Source organism: Molossus molossus, unplaced genomic scaffold, assembly GCF_014108415.1.
Source record: "Molossus molossus isolate mMolMol1 unplaced genomic scaffold, mMolMol1.p scaffold_m16_p_11, whole genome shotgun sequence".
Lineage (NCBI taxonomy): Eukaryota > Metazoa > Chordata > Mammalia > Chiroptera > Molossidae > Molossus > Molossus molossus.
In genome coordinates, this window is record NW_023425346.1 from 31,405,512 (window position 1) to 31,430,103 (window position 24,592).

A 24,592-nucleotide genomic window follows, 5' to 3' on the forward strand; every position below is an offset into this window, starting at 1 on the left:
TATGTCAGCCAAGGAATAAAGAAAGAGAGGAGAGAATCTAACAATGTAATCTAATCTCTTAGTGCTCATGTACCACACCTTGATCTCTAGAGGCCAACACATCCGAACTGGCTCAGCTCAAACCCTACCAATCTGTACCTGCCATAAAGGTCAGGATTCTAAGGAAATACAACTTTGAAAGTTCATTTGGTTATTGAGGTACTATTAGATGCAGAGCACAATACCACAAAAAGAGCATGATCCATGCCTAAAAAAGCACTGCAACTATAGTCAACAGAAACGACACATTCAAGAAACAAACTGCAAAAAAGTAGTAACAGCAAATATGGAAATGCTCAATTATATGGAAAAAATCACATTCATCTAGGCTATAAAATAAAAAACAAGTGGAAAAATTAAGAAAAAAATTATTCAAGAATTTTTAAAAGCTAAATTTTGAGGTCATCATAGAATGAGGGGCAGAGACTTAGTTGTAAAAAATTATGTTAGAGCCCTGGCCGGTTGCTCAGCGGTTAGAGCGTCGGCCTGCGGTACGGAGAGACCCGGGTTCGGTACCTGCTAAGGGCATGTACTTCGGTTGCAGTTTGTCCCCGGCCCTGGTTGGTCGTGCGGGTGGCAGCCACTCGATGTGTCCCTTCACATCGATGTTTCTGTCTCTCTCTCTGTTCCTCTCTCTCCCTCCCACTCTACCTGAACAAAAAATGGAAAAATATCCTCGGGTGAGGATTAAAAAAAAAAAAAAAATTAGAAAATCTAGCATATTCTTCACAAAGATGGAGCATTCAAGTCATTTCTTTTCAGCATCTACTGCTAATACAGAGCTCCCCCAGGGACTCAAACCTTAGGAGGCTGTTTCAGATTTGGCCCCATCAACAGAAACCAGAAGCACCCAAGATTATTTACTTTTCCCAAACTGAGAGCATGGGGTTAATCCTTCATGTACCAAAGACATACATGAGTTCTCTTTACATGCACTACAGCATAAGCCAAGTAAATTATTCACTGGGGATAAAATAATCCATACTTATCATAATAGAGGCAGTGGAAATAATAAGAGGTTTGGTGCCAGAAGAACCTTTTAAAGTTAGCCTTTTCTAAATCTCAATTTTTAAAAAATCTAGAAAATAAAGATACTAACATTTTTCTGACAGTCCTATTTTTCAGATGAAGGCAGCTATCTCTAACACAATATAGGTATTGGAGAGGTAATAGCTGATACCTGTAAAACACTTACATGAGCAAATATGAAGACTTAACAAATCATAATGTTTATTCTTCTACCTAGATAAAATCACTAGAAATCAAAAGACAAACCTCAATCCTTTTCTTTCTTCATTAAAGTCTGTTAGAGAGGGAACAACTATGTATAAACTATTAGACAGAGATGAAGTGAAGTGAAGCTGTAGTAAATCGTCAGAGGTTCAAACATCCCAAAGTGATCTGAGGTAGTGTTTACACAGGTGTATATATTCATAGAAATTAATGAACATGACCTTGGCCGGTGTGGCCCAGTTGGTTGGAGTGTCATTCTGCACACCAAAATATGGCAGGTTAGATTTCTGATCAGGGCTCAGATATCAGTCAGTTGGGGCTGATACCCAGTCAGGGTGCATGCGGGGTGCGGGAGGCAACCAATCAATGTTTCTCTCTCTCCCTTCCTCTCTCTAAAATCAATGAATAACATACCCTTGGATGAGGATTTTTAAAAAATAAAGAAAAATAAATTAATGAAGCTGTACATAAATTTGTGCACTTCTTGAAGATTTTTAAATTATACTTGCTAAAACATTTTTTGGAACAGAGTTAAATATTTTTCCTTCAAAAATAAAGGTCTATAAAGGGATGCCAATATCATTCAGTTTTAATTGAAAAATTATGTAGTTGTGATCAAGCCAGATAAATAGAAATGCCAGGGCAGAAATACTATGCCGATTCCCTACTAGATTCCTTAACAAAGATATGTATAGATATATGCTTAGCACTTGAAATACAGTATGTACCTATATTAAATGTTCATGATAAAACCACTCAACATTCTAGGAATATAAGGGAACTTCCTCAAAGGGCATCTACAAAAACCTACAACTAATATAATGATCCATGGTAAAAGGCTGAGTGCATTTTCCCAATATCAAAAACAAAACAAGAATGTATGCTTTTGCCACCTTTATTCAATATTGCACAGAAGATTCTAGCCATAGCAATTCGATAAGTAAAAGGAATAAAAGGCATCAAGATGGAAAAGGAAAGAGTAAAACTATTTCTATTTGTAGACGACACGATCTTACATACAGAAAATACTAAGGAATAAACTAAAAAACTATTAGAACTAATAAATGAGTTCAGCAAGGTTGCAGAATATAAGATTAATGTATAAAAATCAATTGCATTTAGATACATTAACAATGAACAAATAAAAACAAAACAATTTCATTTATAACACCAACAAATGGAATAAAATACATTTAACCAAAGTAGTACAAAACTCTGAAGATAATGTTAAACTAAACTGAAATCAGAACAACCCTTAGGAAGATATGTAAAGTTATGATCTCAACTATCCAAAGACTTAAAAAGGATGAAATTAAGAAGCAGCGTTAAGACATTCTGCCAGTTAGAATGGAAAGAGTAGCTCTTTATAATTGCTAAGGGGAGAATTCAAGTTAAGAAGATGACTATTTCTGAGGACCTTTTCATAGTAACAGAACTTGAGATTAATAAAAATATACACTGACCTGCGAAAGGTACTCTGTATGTATTAAATTGTTACTCTTTGACTTACGACTGCTCATTTCAACAAACTGAAATCCCTAAAAAAATAAAAAAAGAAAATTTTAGCATGAATATAATAAAGACTATTGGCCTAAAGAAAAGTATTTAAGAACTTACCATTATGTAATCAAATTAAACACGTTTTAAAACATGAAAAATGTTTTAAAACGTGTTTCAAGTTTCTCAAACTTGTGGTAATCATTTCACAATTTATGTAAATCAAACCATCATGCTGTATGCCTTAAATTTATACAGTGATGTGTGTCAATTTTCTCAATAAAACTGGGGGGAAATTCTGGGTTGCTCCTCTTTGTCTAAGTACAGGTATATCTGACACTCCCATACTATACTTTTTTTTTTTTTTTTTGGGCGATAGAAGACTTGATTTGGGGTGGTAAATACAATACAATATATAGATGATATACTGTAAAATTGTATACCTGAAATCTATATAATTTTATTAACCAATGTCACCTCAATAAATTCAATTTAAAAAATATACTTTAAATAAGGCTCTTACAGACAACTCCTACATTTCCCTTCAATCAACTCTTCACCTTCCTTTCCTTGCCTTTCAAAAATAAAATAAAAACTATGTGCTTCCTTAATATAGAATGTTTCTCCCCACATCCATAACCACCTGTATTTCTCTTTATCCATAAACAAACTATATTAAAGTTATCTATTTAACTGCCAGAGTCCCCAAATTAAAGATATTTAAAAATTCCAAGCATTTTAGCATAATATCCAAAACAACACTGGCAATGATAACTGGAATGAGAACTATATATACTAATGAAAAATAACTTAAAATTCTCCTTGAGGGCAGTATTCTCATTGATTAATACTTTCTGCTGAAAGATCTAATTTTCTTAGCACTTATTTCCTACAGGAATACTTCACCAGTCAAGTAATAATAGCTTAAGCAGTATCTACAAACATAACAGGAAATGTTACAAGTACTCTGCATTTATTAACTCATTTAATCCTCAAAATAAACCTATGGAATAAATACCATTACAATACCCCTTTAAGATTAGAAGACATAAAAAGTTAAATAACTTGATCAAAATCAAATAGCACGTTGTACAGCCAGAATTTGAACCTGAAATTATACTTGGTTATATGTAATATAATATTATTATTATATATAATTATATTTGGTTATATATAACTGTTATTTACTTAGCCAACTATTTTAAAAGGTACAAATTTTAATAATTTGAAGGGAGATCAGCCATTGGGACAATTATATTTCCTATTCATATTTATTAATTTCACATACAGACAACTAGACGCCAAGCCTTGGAATGCTGTTAAATGCTAACAGGACAGCAGCTGAGCAAAGCCTTGAAAGATTGACAGCAAGCAAACTTGTCTCTCTTTTAATGTATGAGCCACATAGCCAAGGCCCAAAACCCCAGAAGTCCTCTGCCTCCACCTCCCAAATTGAAAATTCAAAAAAAGATTACTCAACTATTGTTTTGTACCTTAAGAATCTTCTTTCTTAGGAGAAAAGTGGCTTCTCAGCTGTCCTCGGACACCTTCCAGCAGTTTCCTATGCTTACACAAGGCACTGTGCTTGGCAATCTTTATATTAATTCTTTTTTTATTCAACACATTTAATTTTTTTCTTAGACGAGTGTTGTGTGTGGAGAAAAATCCTTTTAACAACATGAAATAATATTCTCATGCTGGATTAAGATACTCTTAACTTTTGAAAAAGGTCTACAAGTTGACATCTCAAATTACAGAAGACTGGGTTCAAATCCCAGTCCCCAAAACGATAAAGTGAGAGAGAGCTTTTGCAATATGCTTTATTTTTTTTTAGAGCTGTATTAGCTATTTCACAGCATTATTGGAATTAACCCCCCCCCCCCCCCAGTGCCCCATTTCATGGATTAAGAAAACATTGCTTAGCCCAGGCCAGTTTGGCTCAGCGGTTAGAGTGTCAGCTCACGAACCAGAGAGTCCGGGTTCGTTTCCCAGCTAAGGGCACATACCTTGGTTGCAGTTTGTCCCTGGCCCCAGTTGGAGTCGTGTGGGTGGCAACCAGTCGATTTGTCTCGCTTATATCGATGTTTCTCTCTCTCTTCCTCCTTTTCTCCCTCCCGTTTTATCCGAATATAAATGCAAAAATGTCCTTGGATGAGGATTTAAAAAAAAGAAGAAAAATAAAACATTGCTTAGAAAAGCTAAGTAAAATGTCTGAGGTTGCAGGGTAGGTGTTTAATCTGCCTCTATGCATCAACTATGTCAGGAAAGGCATTATTAAAAGCATGCATTTTTCTTCATTTGGGGATCATCCATGAAAGAAACATACACACTGAGTGCCTAACCTACGTACATTTTGACTGCAAATTAATTCTTAGTCAAAAGATTAATTTTAATACTTGCCTCTCCAACTAATAGTTAAATTTCCACTCTATAAATAAGAATAATTTAAAGGCAATTCTAATTTTACAGATGAAAAGACTAACTTCTGACTGAAAAGAATATTTGCAAGCCACACATGTGACAAAGGACTTATATAATAAATAAATAAATCCCACACCTGTCAGAATGGCCGCCAGCAACAAATCATCAAACAAGTGTTGGCGAGGGTGTGGAGAAAAGGGGACTCTAGTACACTGCTGGTGGGAATGCAGACTGGTGCAGCCACTGTGGAAAACACTATGGTGCTACCTCAAAAAGTTAAAAATTGAACTGCCATTTGACCCAGTGATCTTACTTCTAGGAATATACCCTAAGAAACCTGAAACACCAATCAGAAAGAATATATGTACCCCTATGTTCATAGCAGTACTATCTACACTAGCTAAGATCTAGAAACAACCCAAGTGTCCATCAGTAGATGAGTGGATTAAAAAGCTGTGGTACATGTACACAATGGAATACTATGCAGTGTAAGAAAGAAAGATCTCTTATCCTTTGAGATAGCATGGAAGGACCTAGAGAGTATTATGCTAAGCGAAACAAGCCAAGCAGAGAAAGACAAATATCACATGATCTCTCTTATTTGTGTAATATAATGAACTAAACAAACTGCTGAACAAAATTAACCCAGAGACATAGAGGTGGGGTATAGACTGCCAAGCCTCAGAGGAAGGGGGTTTGTGGGGGAAGAGATAAACCACAGAACTTACATGCATGTATGCATGACCAATGAACATAGACAACAAAGCTGGGGATGGGGCAGGAGGGGGAGGAGGGTGTCAATGGGGGAAAAATGAGAAACATCTATAACAAAAAAAATTAATAAATAAAAATTTAAAAAAAAGAAAATACTAAAATAAGATCTTTAAAACTCAACAATAAAGAAAATTTAATTAGAAAAATTAACAAGACATAAAGAAACATTTCACCAAAGAGGCTAAATGGATGGTAAACAAACATATAAAAAGATGTTCGGCATTATTAGCCATAGGAAAATGAAAATTAAAACCAAATGAGATATTAATATACACCTATTAGAACTGCCCAAATTTTAAAAATTTTTTAAAAGAGTGAGACAGAAGATGAAATGCTGGATGGCTCTCAAGGGCATTATGCTTACTAAGAAAAAAAAAGGCCTATCTCAAAACTTGCATTTTGTGTGATTCCATTTAAATCACATTCTTAAAACATTTAGAAATGAAGAACAGAATCATGTAGCTAGGAGACAGGAACAGGGTTGAGGGATGGATATGACTATAAAGGGGTTTCATGAGGGATTTTCTTTGTAATGCTGGGACAGTTCTTACTTTTATTGCGGTAGTAGTCACTCAAATTTATATATATGGGCTCATATCACAGAGACACAGACACACAACATTGAGTGCAAGTAAAAACTACTAAAAACTGAATAAGGTCTTTAGTTAACAGTGGTATACCAACGTAAATTTCCTGCTTTAAATATTGCACTACAGTTATATAAGATGTCACCCCTAAGAGAAGCTGGATGAAGGGTATCCTGGACTATTTTTATAACTTCTATGAGTATACAATGATTTAAAAATACAGAAATCATTATAAAAAAACAATTCTAATTTTATGGTTTTTAAAAACTGTTTAATGAACCAAAAAGTGATCAGTGGCACAACCAAATCTTTTTCTTTTTTCAAATCCTCACCTGAAGATAATTTTCCATTTATTTTCAGAAGTAGGGGGGATAGAAAGAGAAAGAGAGAGAGAAACATCAATGTGAAATAGCCACATCAATTGGTTGCCTTCTGCATGACAAATGGCAACCGAATACATGCTCTTGATCGGAATTGAACCTGCAACTCTTTGGTCCACTGGCCAACACTCTAACTGCTGAGTCGAACTGGCCAGGGCTCAACCAAATCTTTATTATCTGCAAACACATTACAGGAGTAAGGTTAGTTAAATTTTTCCTCAAATCATACCAATGGATCCTGGGACTTCTTCCACTTTCTACTGTGCTTTCTCTACTATGAGTGTACTTACTATTCTAAAATAGTAGGACTAGACATAAAATGTAAGAGGAGCTGAATGTCTATGCATGACTAAGTGATTACTCATGTTGGTAACAAATATAAACCTAAGTGACTACAATTATTTAGTTGTAAAAATTTTGGTAGAAGCAACAATTACTTATTCATGCTATTGCAAGGAGCAGTAAAATGGGTAATCCCAAGAAATGATTTACCTACCCAGACATTACTTTAGCTTCTACACTTGCTGTTTTTATCAGTTTCCACTAGATGCCTCTCTCTAATTTGTTTTTGCTAGACTGAATAAACCAATAATCTAAGCATTTCAAGTAACAATCAGTCTATCCCTATTATCTCAAAAATTTCAACCCAAATCACTTCTGTCAGTAGCAGACTCTATTCCACTTTCAGATCACCATGATTTCTTAACCAGAACTCTATAGCTTTTTTATTGGCCTTTAAGTCTTACCTCCATTTGTGATACCACTTTCACATAAAAACCATTCCCCGACCCCCCAGATTCTAAATTCCAAATTCCCTAAACATCATTTAAAAGGAATGACTAGTTTCCCAGCTTAATGCACAAGCTCCTTCTCCTTGTCTGGAACAATCAACCATTCTCTGTTCCCTGCCTCACTTCAACCTCAGATCTTAAGCTGAAACATTATTTCCTCTGGAATATTTTCTGTAACACCCCGGTACACTCCTACTCTGGCAAAAGTCTGAGCATCAAGTGTCCCTAAAGTGCTTTCAGGATATATGCGGTTTTCTTCTTTCTTTTACACAACTTAATTAGCACACAGCAACATAATTAACTCTGTGTTTGCTTATCTGTTTGCTCTACTAGATCAAGGATCCTTAAAAAAAAGGACTAAAAAATTATGCTATCATTGTATCCAAATCAACTAGTAAATGTTGGCAGACAGTTGATTTTCAAAACAATATTTGATAAATGAATAAATGCCAGGCAATGGAGAATGTCCAGCTGCCAAAAAAAAAAAAAATAGGCAGATTAGGTTAAATCAACTGCTTAGCTAAATTTTAAATTTTCAAATAAATACATGTCATCACCCTCAAAAAAACTGCCAAGTATAAATGAACAGTAAGTTACAAAATATTATCTTGGTCATGTCACAGCAACAGAATTTCAAAATGGTTAAAATATAATTAATCTATTTAACAAAAGATAAAGTACACAAAATTTTTTTATGAATAATTTTTAAATCAAGTTGCAAACCTTATATAGCTTCATGTCTGGTGATTCATGATACAGTCAAGTCACAATTACCTTTATTTTTATTTTTATCCTCACCTGTGGACATTTTTCCATTTTTTGTTCAGATAGCATGGGAGGGAGGGAGAGGGGGAGAGAGAGAGAGAGAGAAACATTGACATGAAAGGGACACATCGAGTGGCTGCTACATGCACAACCCAACCAGGGCCAGGGACAAACTGCAACCGAGGTACATGCCTCTAGCGGGAAACGAACCTGGGTTTCTCTGGACCACAGGCTGACGTTCTAACCGCTGAGCCAAACTGGCCAGGGCAAGTCACAATTATCTTTAGAAAAGCAATGTCAATTATAGTTCTAGATTGATGGCTCACTACTAACATTTTAAAAAGATTAGTGAATATAATATTTCTGGAATTAAGCCAGTATATTTTATATTTTACTTATACTGCTTTCATTAAGACGTGGGAAAATTAAGAAAAATATTTCTAATAAAGATTAAAATTACTACTCAAATCTACACTTTTACTTATTTATATACAAATACTCCAATGATCCTCCATTTCTTGGCTTATAAATTTGGAGCAATTTGGATTCCTCTCCTTACTTGTTTCAAAGTTGCGGTTACAGATGATGGTTTTAGCATGTCTAAAAAATCTGGCAACACAGATCTTAAATTTATGATCAAACATGAAAAAAAGGTTAAAAGGTTTTGTAGCCCTGGGTGGTTGCTAAATGGTTAGAGCACTGGCCCACAGGCGAGAGTGACCCCTGTTGGGTTCCCGCTAAGGGCACATACCTAGGTTGCAGTTTGTCCTTGGCCCCGGTTGGGGTCAGGTGGGTGGCAGTCAGTCAATGTGTCTCTCTCACATCGATGTTTCTATCTCTCTTCCTCCTTCTCCCCTCAGCCCCCATCTGAAGATAAATGCAAAAATGTCCTTGGGTGAGGATAAAAAAAAGGTTTTGTACATTTTAAAAATTAAACCAGGAAAAGAAAAGGCAAAGGAAGTAAAGATGAAGACATCAGAACGAAAGATAAATAAATAAAACCTTTCTTTTCTGCAATGAATTTTTAAATTGTTTTGATATGTATGCTTTAACAACACAGAAAACAATGTTTTTATAATAGTTTTTGATTCATCAATATTTCCTGGAAAAAATTAAAATGCTTAGAGTTTTGCTCAGTGGTTAGAGCATCGGCCTGCGGACCAGAGTCGTGGGTTTGATTCCCGATCAAGGGCACATACCTCGGTTGCAGGTTCAATCCCCAGCCCAACTGATGAATCAATGTTTCTCTCTCACATCAATGTCTCTCTCCCTCTCTCCCTTACCCCCTCCCACTCTATCTAGAAATCAATGAAAAAATATCCTCGGGTGAGTACATGAAAGGCTCCTAATATTAAAAGGCCAAAAAGACGTGCTTGATTCAGGAGATGAGAACAGACTTTTGCTCTGATGAAGTCAACTAATTAATGAAGCTAACTGAAGATTACAGTTTCACAGCCTCAATTACAAGATGAATTACTGGCTAAGCACTAATGCTGAGGCACTGTTGGACAGGTTGTGTCAGTCAGTAACAGTGATGCCAAGTAGGTGGGCAATACTACAAGTAGTATTTAGGAAGACATGAACAAAATGTATAAATGTTCATTAAAAAAAAAAAATCCCAGGGCAACATACCTAAATCTTTAAAAATAGAAACAACCTGTCTTTTTTTTAAGCACTACAAGTTATTATTCTAATAAACTTAGAGTTGGGGGAAAAAATGGACTGATGACAGAGCATGCCTGTAGAGTGCCTGGTAAATGCCAATGGGATCCTTTTTATAAAACCTGAAGTTTGCCCACTTCCTCTGGACATTGATCTCTTGTGCAGTGTCACATGAGACCCTTACAGCTGTAGTGAAAACAAGAATGGAGAAAATCACTGCTAAGATCCATACAAGGAAGATATTTTCCTTTGCCAAAGACTAGGTGCTTCAAACACTGATCAGAATGAGATGACTGCACTGAAAATCCAGCTAAACCACCACAGGTATTCGTTAAGAGCAGTAAAAAAGGACAAAAACAAACAAACAAACTAAACAAAACACATACCATTTATAGTTTCTATGTGCTTACATATTTAACCAACTAAATTACCTGCCTTTATTTATTTTATGTACTTGTGTGGTAGTTGACTGAATTATATGATCTTTTCTCTATATATTACATTTATAGAGAAACCACATTTCAGAATACAAATATGGCAGTGACTAGTTTATTTAAACTTCTAATGTGAAGACACTAAAAACTCTTAACCACATAACTAAAAATAAACAATGAAATTTTACCTGTGTATAAAAATGCACTCAGACAACTATCCAAGCCAGTATATACATTCATGTAACAGCCAAGTAAAATACATCATTCATTAAATATTTTCACACACATATACAAACAATAGGTTAATTTGTATTTCATTAATGGTCTTTCTTCTAGATGTTCTTAAATGTTCAGACCTAAAGCACTAAACTTTAAAAGTTTCCTAGCTATACTATCCAAATATTTTACTTTTATTTAGAAGCTGTCAATGGAGAAAAGGCTAAAGCTACAAGAAACTAAAAATTTCCTGAATTCTAATAATTTTTATCATCTCTCTAATTACACTGGAACATACTTAGGGCCCATGCAGTATAGTAGGTCAAATTGTAGGGCAGTTAATCTAGGATGGGATTCCACTATTTACAATTCCTTACACCTCAGTGCACCTAGCAAGGTACATTTAATGTGACATGTCCAAAGAAAGCATTCTTTTTCATAAAACAAAAGTATAAACTCACAGATTATTACATTAGTTTAAGCTGATTAACTTTCTTTTTTTAAGGTAAAGTAAATCTGCTAGCACTAATGACATTTTGGACAAAGAGTAACATTAAAATACACCTACCATCAATTTCCCAAATAACATCATAACCTGGGAAACACTTTTAAAACATGATTTCTGAGTCTAAGTCACAAATCAGGAATCTAGGGAATGTTTTTTTATTGACTCTACTGTACCACCATATCTAGGAACCACTGCTCTACATTATTGGCTCAAATAAGTGAGTGGCAACGTAGCTCTGACTTACATATATATGGTGGAGAAGATTCTCACTACACCAATTCCAGAGCACTCCTATATTATAAATCAGAAAGGTACCGAACATATAAAATTTATTCCTGCATTGACAAAGGTCAAAAATGACAGGAGTTATAAAAATATGTCACCTGCTCAGAATAGCCTATCTGCATTTCCCAGAACACTAGAATAGATCCCTAGAACATTAAATAGTGAAATACTGAAATATATTCATTGACTATTACCTACCATAACTGTATTTGGAATTTCAGTTTTAAAAACATGGGGCACCCTGGCTGGTTTTGCTCAGCGGTTAGAGCACTGACCTGCAGACCAGAGAGTGCCGGGTTCGGTTCCTGCTAAGGGCGTGTACCTCAGTTGCAGTTTGTCCCTGGCGCAGGTTGGGGTCGTGTGGGTGGCGGCCACATGATGTGTCTCTCTTACATGCTGTTTCTCTCTCTCTCTTCCTCCTCTCTCCCTCCTGCTCTATCTCAAGATAAACACAAGAATGTCCTCGCAAGAAAGTCCTAGGATGAGGATAAAACAACAACAACAACACAACATGGGGCAATGGGGGTGGGGGAAGGGCGCGAGGGTGGGGGGGGGCACACATCTGAAATACTCTCAACAATAAAGGAAAAAAACACGTTAACCAAAGTAGGATGACTAAATGAGTAAATTCAAGACTCAACTGTGTATATTTACAGTTTCCACTTATCAACTGAGGTGGCTTATTTATCATAATTACCCATCCCTATGCTTTCCAAAACTACATATTGATAAATTTCTGAGAATTACAAAACATGTCCTTTGATGCTCCTGAGATTTCATGAGCAGTTATAGCTCTTCTTTCTTAAGGTGCCTTCTTCAACTCCAAACCCTCACTCATAGCCTTTATCTTTCACTGTCTTTATCTTTCACTATCTATCTCTACACAGTATATTTTAGATTAACTCTGTTTGGCCAACAATAAAAATCATTATTTAGAGAAATCTCAACTTCTAAAAACATAACTAGAAAAGAGTTACACTAATAACTTATTCTCACAAAAAAATCTTAATATCCAGCTAGATGTCAAGTATTTTCCCAAACTAGGAATTATAAAAGAAAAATCTACTCAGTATGCACAGGAACTTAATGTCTTCATCTTCGGCTGGTTCTAATACTGTCTCTCAGAGTAACAGAACACTAAACCATGGAGGGAAAACCAGTGTGGATAGAACTCTGGGACAGTCCCTCAAGTCAGACTCTTTTTTTTACTCTATTTGGCCTATTGACCAAATTTTGCTCTCAACTTACTGACTAGAAACAGCATACAACATCTATATTATGACAAGATTAAACCTAATTTAGAATATTATTGTCTCATATAAATTCTTTGGTAATATTGTTAAGTTATGTGATGATAACATTTCATAATTAAGTTCCTCTGGTGCAAGAAATTAGTAAGATGTCACACAATATATATTTGGCATATTTTTCAATATCCATGGGTAGGGGTGTGAGTTTTTGCATGCATATACATGTGAGTCACATACATATAAATAAGTTTATGGCTTCAGATTCAGACACTGCTTAAAGAATACATTTTTGCTACATTAAAACCCAATTACTGAAAAAGACATTTCAATTGATAGAAAATACATGCACTATGAAAAGGATTAAATAAATATTTATTCTGCATAAATGGCTCCCTGTATTTTAGTTAATGAGAAAACCAAGTATCTCCAAGTTGATGACAAAGATTCTCAATCAACTCAATCTAAATGTATTTAGTGAGCGTTTAGTTACTACAAGGCCCTGTGACAAGCACTATGGGAAAGATAAAATATCTGATTAGAATAGCACACGTGAAAATAAAAGCAGAAAAGACTGTAAAAGTACAAAACAAGGAATAAACTCATGGATTTAGGAAAGAAAGGGACCTTAAAGAACACTTTTTATAAGAGTGGAAGTGAGGCAAAGAGATTTTAAATAAGTTGCTCAAGATCACATAACTTACGCACTAGCTATTAAATCTGGTGACACCCATTCAGTGTTCAGTTTGTTGCAAATGGCATGGAAACAATCCTGTAAACATCATAAAAGCCATCTAATTCATTTCTGGGCTTTTGTTTAGAGAAAAAAAACAGCATATGGATGCCTTCTGAAAGAAAATTGTTAGAATCCCAGACATTTCAGGCTGACAATCCATTTCTTTTTCAAATGTGTATCTGTACAATTTATGTTTATAAACATCTATATGTTTAAGACCATAAACATTTTGTTTCTCTTAGAAAGGAATATATGTTTTGCATAGAAATTTTTGCAAAGCCATTATAGAGTCATGTGAATAAAGATCATGAAGCAGAATTAAATCAGAAAAATGTCCTTGCAATACTTAATAAAACAAACAAAAATAGTTAAACAGAAATGTCCTAGATGAATATAGAAAAATGGCAGAATAAAAAGGACCAGAAATCTGTCTCCATACCTAGAAAGCAACTTCACTGGTAGAATCTGTCTGATATAACTATTTTGAAATTCTGGAGTATATGAAATTCTAGAGTATATGAAATTCTAGAGTATATTCTAGAGTATGCAATTCCCATGGGAAGGCTTACAAAGCAAAATGCCGTTAATTCTGGTCAAATTCACATCTAAGCACAGTAGCCCAGCACAATGGGAGGCAACTGTGCACCTATTTCTGGAGCAGCTTGCAAACAGCTGGTGGTGACAGCGCTGGTAAAAAGAACCCTGTCACCCAAGTGTCAAGGATCTGTGCTTTGATCACAGCTTCTCACAGCCATTGCTGTTCCATCTCCCCTCATTGTTGCAAGTCCCTCCTCCTCCTACTGAAGTAACTTGCAGGAAATCTAAAGTGCTCTTTTCCCTCCCTTCATTTTACTCTTTTACAAATCTTTCTGGGAGCCAGACATTAGAGAATAAAACATTCAAAAGAAATGGCATACATGGGGGAAATTAGGGAGCATGGTGTATGCATGCCCAGGGAAAGGTACAGGCTCAAAAAAGACCTCTGATCTTAAGTTTACATCTAGACTGATTTTCAGCATAGAGACAAATGCAACAATCAATAAAGTAAAACAATAAACAAAACAACAAAGAAACAGCTATCCCAGCAGAACAGGGAGATTTGCAGTCTAGAGTTACCAAATTATTAGATTTAAATGTTCGGGTTTCAAATAAAATATATCAAGGTATACAAAGAAACACAAATGTTGAGCCCATTCAAAAGAAAAAATGTAAGTGAACAGAAGCTGTCCTTAAAAAGACCTGACAGCAGCCCTGGCCAGTTTGGCTCAGCGGTTAGAGTGTCGGCCTGCGGTCCGGAGAGACCCGGGTTCGGTTCCCGCTAAGGGCATGTACTCTGGTTGCAGTTTGTCCCCGGCCCTGGTTGGTCGTGCGGGTGGCGGCCACTCGATGTGTCCCTTCACATCGATGTTTCTCTCTCTCTCTCCCTTCCTCTCTCTCCCTCCCATTCTATCTGTACAAAAAAAAAAAAAAAAAAAAGACCTGACAGCAGATCTACTAGACCAAGACTAAAACAGCTGTCTTAAAAATGCTCAAAGAGCCTGGCCGGTGTGGCTCAGTGGTTGAGTGCCAAACCATGCACCAAGAGGTCGCCAGTTCAGTTCCTGATCACAACACATGCCCAGGTTGTGAGCCAAATCCCCAGTGAGAGGCATGTAGGAGATGGTCAATCAATGTTCTCTCTCATCACTGTTTCTACCCCTCTCTCCCTCTCCCTCTAAAATCAATAAAGAAAAAAATAAATAAAAATGCTCAGGGAACTAAAGGAAGATGGGCAAATAGTAAAAATAAATAAGTTAAAAAATAAAAATTATAAATGAACAAAACAGATATATCAGTAAAGAAATAGGAAACTTAAAAGAAACAAAAATGTAGCTTTGGAGCTAAAAAGTAAAATAACTAAATTGAAAAACTTACTAGAGGAATTAGAAGGCAAATTTGAGCAGGCAGAAGAATCGGCAAACACGAGGATAAAACAACAGAAATGATTAAGTCAGAGGACTAGAAAGAAAAATGAAGACGTGAATAGAGTCTAGAACCAAACTGTGGAATACCATTAAACGGATCAACATATGCACTGTTTGAGTCCCAGAAGGAGAGAAGAAAGAGAAATGGGCAGAGAAAATATCTGAAGAAATAATAACTGAAAACTCCCCAAATTTGATCTCAGGAATGAATATAAACATGTAAGAAGCCCAATGAACTACAAAGTGAACTCAAAGAGACCTATACAGAGATACATTATAATCAAACTTTTAAAAGATGAAGATAGAATCTTGAAAGATACAGGAAACAAGCAACTCTACACATACAATGGATTCTCAATAAGATTGTCATCAGAGTCCTCATCAAAAACTTTAGAGGTAGGAAATAAGTGGACAAATATTTTCAAAGTGCCAAAAGGAAAATACCTATCAACCAAAGATTGTATATCAGCAAAACTGTCCTTCAGGAGCAAGGGAGATAATTATGGACACTACTACATTGACAAAAGCTGAAGGGGTTTGTTACCAAAAGACCTGACATGCAAGAAATGCTTAAGGGAGTTCTGCAAGGTGAAATTAAAAAACACTCCTCAGGTCTCACAGGTGTGGCTCAGTTGGCTGAGTGTAGTCCCATGCAACAGAAGGTCACTGGTTCAATTCCTGGTCAGGGCACATGCCCAAGTTGCAGGCTTGATCCCCAGTAGGGGGTGTCCAGGAGGCAGCCAATTGATGTTTCTCTCTCATCAATGTTTCTGTCTCTCCCACTTTCTTCCTCTCTCTGAAATCAATTAAAACAAAAACATATAAAAAAAAAGAAATAAAAATGCATTAAAAAAAAAGAAAAACACTTGTCAGTAACTCAAAGCAATATGAAAAGATAAAGATTCTAATAAAGGTAAGTACACCAGCAATTTCAAAAGTTAGTATTATTGTAACTTTGGTGTTTAGTTCCACATTTTGTTCTCTACAAACTTGAAGAGACTTTTAATAAATTTCATAAAAATATATTAGTTTATGTTTGGTGGCACACAAGGTATTAAAATGAAATTTTGTGATATTAATAACTGAAAGGGGTGGGAACAGAATAGCAAAGGAGCAGGGATTTTGTATGTTATTATAGTAACATAAGCAGGTAAAAATTCAAACTAGAGTGTTTTAACTTTAGGATGTTTTTTATCCTCACCCGAGGACATTTTTCCATTTTTTGTTCAGGTAGAGTGGGAGGGAGAGAGAGGAACACAGAGAGAGAGAGAAACATCGATGTGAAAGGAACACATCGAGTGGCTGCCACCCACACAACCAACCAGGGCCGGGAACAAACTGCAACTGAGGTACATGCCCTTAGCGGGAACCGAACCCGGGTCTCTCAGGACCACAGGCTGATGCTCTAACCGCTGAGCCAAACCAGCCAGGGCAAATAAGCTTTTTTGTTTTGTTTTTGTTTGTTTGTTTTTTGTTTTTGGTGGTATGTGCCCCTAGCGAGAACTGAACCCGGGAGTCTCTGGTCCGCAGGCCGACGCTCAACCGCTGAGCCAAACCAGCCAGGGCTAACTTTAGGATGTTTAATGTAATCCCTATGATAACTACAAAGAAAACATCTATAAATATATATATAAGGTACTGAGAAGGAAATTTAAATGTTTACCTAAAAAAAAAAAAAAAATCAACTAAGAGCAAAAGTGTACAGTCATATGGAAAACGGGGGTCAAAAAAGTTCCATGAAACATGGAAAAAAACAAACAGTAAAATGACTAGTAATTTTAATTTAAATGTAAATGTATTAAATCATACAACCAGAAGAGAGATTGATAGAGTGGATAAAATACATGATGCAAATATACACTGTCTATAAGAAACTCAGTTTATATCTAAAGACATATATATTCCGAAGGTGAAAGCATGGAAAAGATATTCCATGCAAATGATAAAAAGAGTACACAAGTAGCTACAGTAATATCAGACAAAATAGACTTTAACTTAAAAAGGATACAGGAGACACAGCATAAAGATATAATAAGTATAAGCATCCACACACCTAAATAACAGACCATCAAAGTATATGAAGAAAAAATTGACAGGACTAAAGGGAGAGAGAGAGAGTTTTAAAATAATAGTTGGAGACTTCAATAAACCATTCCAAATACTCAATAATGGATAGAACAATAACAGAAGATAAATAAGGAAATAGAGGACATGAAGAACACAATAAACCTAATAGATACAACAGACATACTCGAAACACTCCGCCTAGCAACAGAATACACATTATTCTCAAGAGCACACAGGTCATTTTCCAAGATATACCTGTGAAAAGAATCATCAGAAAATGTAATCAACAATGTCAAGGGTTCCTACATTGGAGTCAGGAGGTCATTAGGGAAGACAGGCTTAGATGAGGTCTGAACTTTTGGACTTTCATGCTTGCCATAGAAACCCATATTGGAACTTGTTTCCCTTTTTTGTGCCAACGATTACCTCAGTCTTACCTCACAGAACTGACCAATACTTCTTGAACTAGTCATCACACCATGTTAGACAGTTAACAGGAAAAGTTTCTTTTTTATAACCTGTGGTTTCTGCCTTCATAAGTTCTGGCTTCCTTTGTCTTCCCAGGAGCACAGTTTAGGCTGCTATCTGAATCTGTGCCCCTGGATTACCATCCTCTGCTCCAAGAAATGTTATTTAATCTAAACCTTATTTTTGGTTGACATACCATAATTACAAAACAAATTCAGTCTCAATAGATTTTGATAGATATACAAAGTATCTTTATCACAATGGGACAAAGTTAAAATAAGAGAAGGAAAAAGACAAGCCACAAATTTGTGAAAATTAAACAACACACTCGTAAACAATCAATGGACTACAGAAGAATTCAAATGAGAAATTAGAAAATACTTATTTAGAAATAAATGAAAACAAAAACACAATATTCATGTCACACAGCTAAAACATCACTAAGGGAGAAATTTAGAGCTATCAATATCAACTCTTAGAAACAAAAACAGATCTCTAAAAAGCAACCTAATTTGACAACTTAAGGCACTTAGAAACAATGAACAATCTAAAGCTAAAGGTAGCAGTGGGAAGGAAATAATAAAAATCAGAGTAGAGCCCTGGATGATTTGACTCGGCAGTTAGAGCACTGGCCTGCAGACCCAAGAGTTGCGGGTTTGATTCTGGTAAAGGGCATGTACCTAGGTTGCAGTTTGATCCCTGGATCTGGTAGGGGTTGTGCGGGAGGCTACCAATCAATGTATCTCTCTCACATCAATGTTTCTCTTTCTTTCTCTCTTTCTCTCTCTCTCTCTCTCTCTCTCTCTCTCTCTCTCTCCACCCCACTCCCATTCTAACTGAAGATAAATGGAAAAATATCCTCAGGTGACAATTTACAAAATAATAATAATAATAATAATTAATTTAAAAATCAGAGTAGAGATAATCAAATGGAGAATAGAAAATCAGAATCAATAAACCATAAGTTGGATTGTTGAAAGATCAACAAATATGACAAACTTTTAACTGAATGGACTTAGAAAAAAAACCATAACAAATCAACATTATTTTCTTTAATAGTTTGGGGGGGGGGTGCAAAACCCTGAAATTCCAGCAGAGGGGAGTATTACTTTGTGACAAGAACTCCTAAAATTAAAAAAGATGTTAACACTACTCTCTGATAATGACTAAATAAATACTGAAAATAATAGCATTATTAGCCTCCATTTAAATGACATAAAAACAATTTCTACTATTTACATAGTGTATAACTCTTGTATGGTTGACATTTTTTCAGTGTAAGAATGGATAAAAGGCTAGAATTTTGCCTCTCTTCAGTCAGAAAAATATTCCTGATGAGATAAACAAATATTGTGAAATAAAAGGTATTTTAGGAGAAATCTATGGACGGTTTTCATGTTTTGTTGTTTTTTGAGATAACACTGAGGTAAGAATGTATCTAACTTGTCTTTTAGCCAGCTAGAATTAAGGAGCATTTGTAGCAAGGTAAAGATTAGAGTTAAAAGAAAGGGTGAAGGTATGGCAAATAAGGGGTAAAATAGGTATAAATTCCAAGTTAACAGACAAGCAAACATATTGTTAGTAATCCTAAAAGGATTAGGCTGAAAATGTTATTTACAAAAGTTATGTAGATTTAGTAAGTAAAGTTAGGGTACAGTCTCAGGTGAGATATTTCCTTGAGCTCTCTAGAGTCAAAGAGTAATTCCAAATAAAATCACTGCTTTTTGTGATTTCTAGGTAAACTTATCCACAGTGAAATAACTGGTAATTGCCAATAATTTTATAAGATCTTTTTTTCCTCTTCATTTGCTCCCAGTAAATGCAAAGAAACACAATTTACTTAGCAACTCACTCAGATCAAATGAATCTAAGGTTTAATAACCTTTAGTCTAATTCTATAATGACATACTATTCTGTTTATTGATAATGAAATGAAAAAAAATATTTTATAATGTCCAATACTCAAAACTGACCAAATAATTCATACTAAAGATGTACAAATCTCCGGAAAGCCAATGCTTTCTTTCACTTCTGAGTTTTCAATACTGCACAGCAATGTGCCTGGAACTACATATACATACACATCTTTTAGTGAATGTTTTTACAGTCAGTCACTTAACAGTGATATGTTCTGAGAAATGCATTGTTAGGACATTTTGTTGTTGTACAAACATCACATAGAGTACTTACACAAATCTAAATAGTATAGCCTACTACACACCTAAGCTACGTGGTATAGTATATTACTATAGACTTCACTGTACCTTATACATTTCGGTATGCTAATTTTTAAAAATTTTTCTTTCTTCAATAATCTCAGCTTACAACTTTGTACTTTAAAAACTTAATTTCTTTTTACTTTTCGACTCTTGTAATAACATTATGCTTAAAGCATAAACATTTTGCAGCTGTACACAAATATTTTTATATCTTCATTCTACATGCTTTTTTTTCTACTTAAATTTTTTCTTCTTTTACTTTTTAAAGTTATTTTTTGTTAAAAATTAAGACATACATACACTTTCACTTAGGCCTACACAGGGTCAGGATCGGTATCACTTCCACCTCACATCTTGTCCCACTGGAAGGCCTTCAGGGTCCGTAACACACATAGAGCTGTCATGTCTTATAACAATGCTTTCTTTTTGAGTACCTCCTGAAGAACCTATGTGAGGAACTTCTTGAGATGTCACTCTTTTCAGAAATATGTCCATTCTCTGGCAGGTTTGGCTGGTCGGTTAGAGCCTCGGCCTGCAGACCAGAGAGGCCTGGGTTCAGTTCCCACTAAGGGCACGTACCTCAGTTGCAGTTTGTACCCAGCCCCGGTTGGGGTTGTGTGGGGAGCTACCACTCGATGTCTCTCACATAGATTTTCTCTCTCTTTTCCTCCTTCACTCCCTCCCGCTCTGTCTAAAGATAAATGCAAAAATGTCCTCAGGTGAGGATAAAAAAGAAATATATCCATGGTGGTTTGCTTGTTGTTGTTGTTTTTTGTCATAGTTTTGCTTGTAGGCAGATAATGCATTCTGAATATTCCCCTCTATTAAGTAAATATTTCAGTGTTGGGGTCCATGTTTTCAAACTTTTAAAAAACTTGCTGAGGTCTGCAAAAGCTTCTGCTAAATCCTTCACTTAATTTCCTTGGAGATTCTTCTTTATCTTCTCCTTCAGTTTCCTTTTATCTTGCCTTTCTTCAGCTACGTGTTCCTGTTACAGTTCCAACAACTCATTAGTCAGTTCTTCAGGAACCTCACCTAGGAGTGCCTCCGTCACCCTTATCACACCTAGGTTAATGTTGTTTGCCATCTTAACTACAGCCTTGGTAATTTTTGCAATCTCCTCATTCTTGAAAATCTCCTCAAGTCACAGATGAGCATCTTTAGTATGTTCTTCCAGATACCATTCACTCCTTGGTGACATTACCCCAAGCCCAAGCAATGTTCTTGATGTAGTCATAGATGTAATCCTTTCAGCAGTGCATTAGTAGTCTTCTTACTGTCTTCCCTAGTTGTAGCAATAGGTCCTTCTCAGGTGGTAGGACTTAAAAGCTACTATAACTCTTTAGTCAATTAGTTGGATCAAAGAAATGGTGTTTGAAGTGAGAAACACTACTATGATATTGAGATAAAGATCACTAATAAAAGGAGGTTGTCTGGGAGCACTGTTGACAGTAAGCAAAATCCTGAAAGGTATTTCGCTGGCATAGCAATTCCGAAGGGCATCTTGGAAGAGAGGCAGTGTCATTTATGACTTATTGCTCCTATAGTATACTGGCAGTGTGTGCTTACTGATATGCTTCAATGCCCCTGTTCTCACTATGCCAGATCACAAAGGGCTTCAATTTGTTGCCTGCCATACTGACCCCAAGCAACACTGTTACCCTGTCCTTAAAAGCCTTGAAAGCTGGCAATCACTTGGCTTCCTTAGGATAAAAGTCCTTTCAGGTATCTGTTTCCACAATAGGGAGGTTTCATCCATATTGAATATTTGCTCTGGCAGGTAATTTCCCTCTACAATTAGTTTATCCAGTTTCCAAATATTCTTCAGCTGCTTTCACATCAGCACCCACAGATTTACCACTCACTTTTGCATTATATAATGAATAACACTTCTTGAGTTGTTTATACCACCCAGAGCTACAGTAAATTCAATATTGAGTTGGTCCCACCTTTTCTTTCAAAGCAAACACATTTTTTGCTTTGGTCTTGATCATCATAGTGTTAAGAGGGATACTTTTCTGTTTCTGGTCTTCAACCCAGGTCATTAGAAGTTTCTCTATGTCTGACAAGGCCCTTTATGAATTTTTGTTAAGTCTTGTTGCCTTCAATGAAGCAGCATACTTTAATAGCTTCCATAACCTTGTTCTTGTTCTTGAAGATGGTAGCTATGGTGGAATGGAATATATCTAACTTGTGAGCAATAACCATCACTGATTTTTCCACTTTTATAGTCCTCTATCACTTTTAATTTCAGGTCACTCAAAGTGGCCTCCTACTGGCATTAGCAGAAGATTTTGCATGCTTAGGGGTTAGGAGGAACAAAACATGAATTCGAATCAAGCACAAGAGGAAATGATGCAAACAAGAGAAGTAGTAAACCTGAGATATATGGGATGCTATAAGAGTAATATACCATATGGTTTTATAGTAAACAGTTTTTTATATATGTTTTTATTGATTTTTTAGAGAGAGAAGACGGGAGGATAGGTAGAAATATCGATGTGAGAAACTGATTGGCTGCCTCCTGTAAACCCTTCACTGGGGATTGAGCCTGCAACCCAGGCATTTGCCCTGACCAAAAATCGAACTGGGACCTCTCAGTCCATGGGACAACGCTCAATCCACTGAGCCACACTGGCCAGGTGCAAACTTTATTTTTATTAAGTAAAAAGAGTACACTCTGAAAAAACAAAAAGTATAGTATAACAGATAAACCAATAAGTCATTCATTATCACTATCAAGTATTATGTACTATAATAGTATATGCTATACTTTTATACAAGTGGTCACACAGTAGCTTTGCTTACATAAGCATCACCACAAAGACTTGAGTACTGTGTCACACTTTGACGTTTTAGTGGCAATGATACCACTAGTCGATGTGAATTTTTTTGGCTCTATTATAATCTTATGAGATCACTGTCGTACATGTAGTCTGTTGTTATATGAAATGTTATGTGGCACATGATTGTACTTTACCTATTAGAATCCTGACATTAATGAATATGCCCAGAGTTGTTTTTAAGAATATGGTTGATCAATAGTCACAAAAAGTAAACAACCTCAGTAAGAAAAATTGTAAGTTTATAACATGAAATCTTTAGGGGGAAACGCATTTATAAGTTACTATAGTATTTTATGACTATTAAACATGATATCCCCGTAAATAATAAGAAGTATCAATTTTATATTAGTGTAAAAGAATAAAAGAAATAATATTGGGAGACCTTCTTTAAAACATACGTTTAAAGATAAAATATACTGCTCCGGCTGGTTTGGCTCTGCGGTTAGAGCATCAGCCCATGGACCAGACAGGCCCAGGTTTGGTTCCCGCTAAGGGCACATACCTTGGTTGTGGTTTGTCCCCAGCCCGATTGGGGTTGTGTGGGTGGCAATCACTCGATGTGTCTCTCTCACATCGATGTCTCTCTCTTCTCCCCTCTCTCCCTCCCACTCTGACTGAGGATAAATGCAAGAATGTCCTCCGGTGGCAATTAAAAAAAAAAAAAAAAAGATAAAATATATTCACTTCAGAATTATACAGGCTAATCAAAGAAGAAACATTATTAGCAAACAATCTAGAAATCCTTTCCGCTTTTGAAATACATTAGATAAGTTTATTGGCATTGATTCATTTTATAACTATATCTTAAGTATTACACTGGTCACCCTTGCCAGTAGCTCAGTGGTTAGAGCATCGGTCCACGGACCAGAGTCCCGGGTTTGGTTCCTGCTAAGGGCATGTACTTCAGTTGCAGTTTGTCCCCAGCCCCAGTTGGGGTTGTGTAGGTAGCAACCACTCAATGGGTCTCTCTCACATCGATGTTTCTCTCTTTCTTCCCCTCTTATCTCGCCTCCCACTCTATCTGAAGATAAATGCAAATATGTCCTCGGGTGAGGATAAAAATATATATATACATTATACTGGTCGACAGCAGTCTACTTTCTCTGAGCACATGGACTCTGACCAGGAACATGCTGAATGGAAGGAGGAATTAAACTTGTGAATCAAAGCTAATGTGTTTCCTTGGATGGATAAACAATGTAAGGGCAACAAAGACTAGAATCAACAAAAACATCATTTTTTTTTTTGGAAGGAGGATATCATACATGAGACCCAAGACTTAAGATCTGGGAACTAAAGTCAGTGAGTAAGAAGAGAGTACACATTAGCAAATTTTCTCTAAGTCTTGAACTCATAAAGTACTATATTGTACTTTCTTGCAAGAGCAATTATTCCAGGGCATATGTTCATTTGAGAGTAATAATGAATAGAATCCTTACCACTATTTAAATAA

The 24,592-nt window shown here is 35.8% G+C and overlaps 1 protein-coding gene across 3 annotated transcripts in view; it reads right to left on the reverse strand.

Moving 5' to 3' along the window:
* Positions 1 to 4,386, reverse strand: part of ORC4 (origin recognition complex subunit 4) — a 48,395-nt gene extending 44,009 nt beyond the window's left edge. The window contains exons 1-2 of one of the 3 annotated variants that reach the window (XM_036254057.1): positions 2,736 to 2,812; positions 1,139 to 1,219 (exon numbers count right to left, since the gene is read on the reverse strand). Coding sequence is in view for 2 of the 3 variants with exons in the window: in XM_036254055.1 (XP_036109948.1) it covers positions 2,736 to 2,792 (57 nt within the window). In the remaining variant the exon portion in view is untranslated. Of the gene's footprint in view, positions 1 to 1,138; positions 1,220 to 2,735; positions 2,813 to 4,262 lie in introns of those variants that run through there. The other 2 variants (XM_036254055.1, XM_036254056.1) reach the window with 2 other exon arrangements.
* Between the last annotated feature and the right edge of the window lie 20,206 nt (positions 4,387 to 24,592).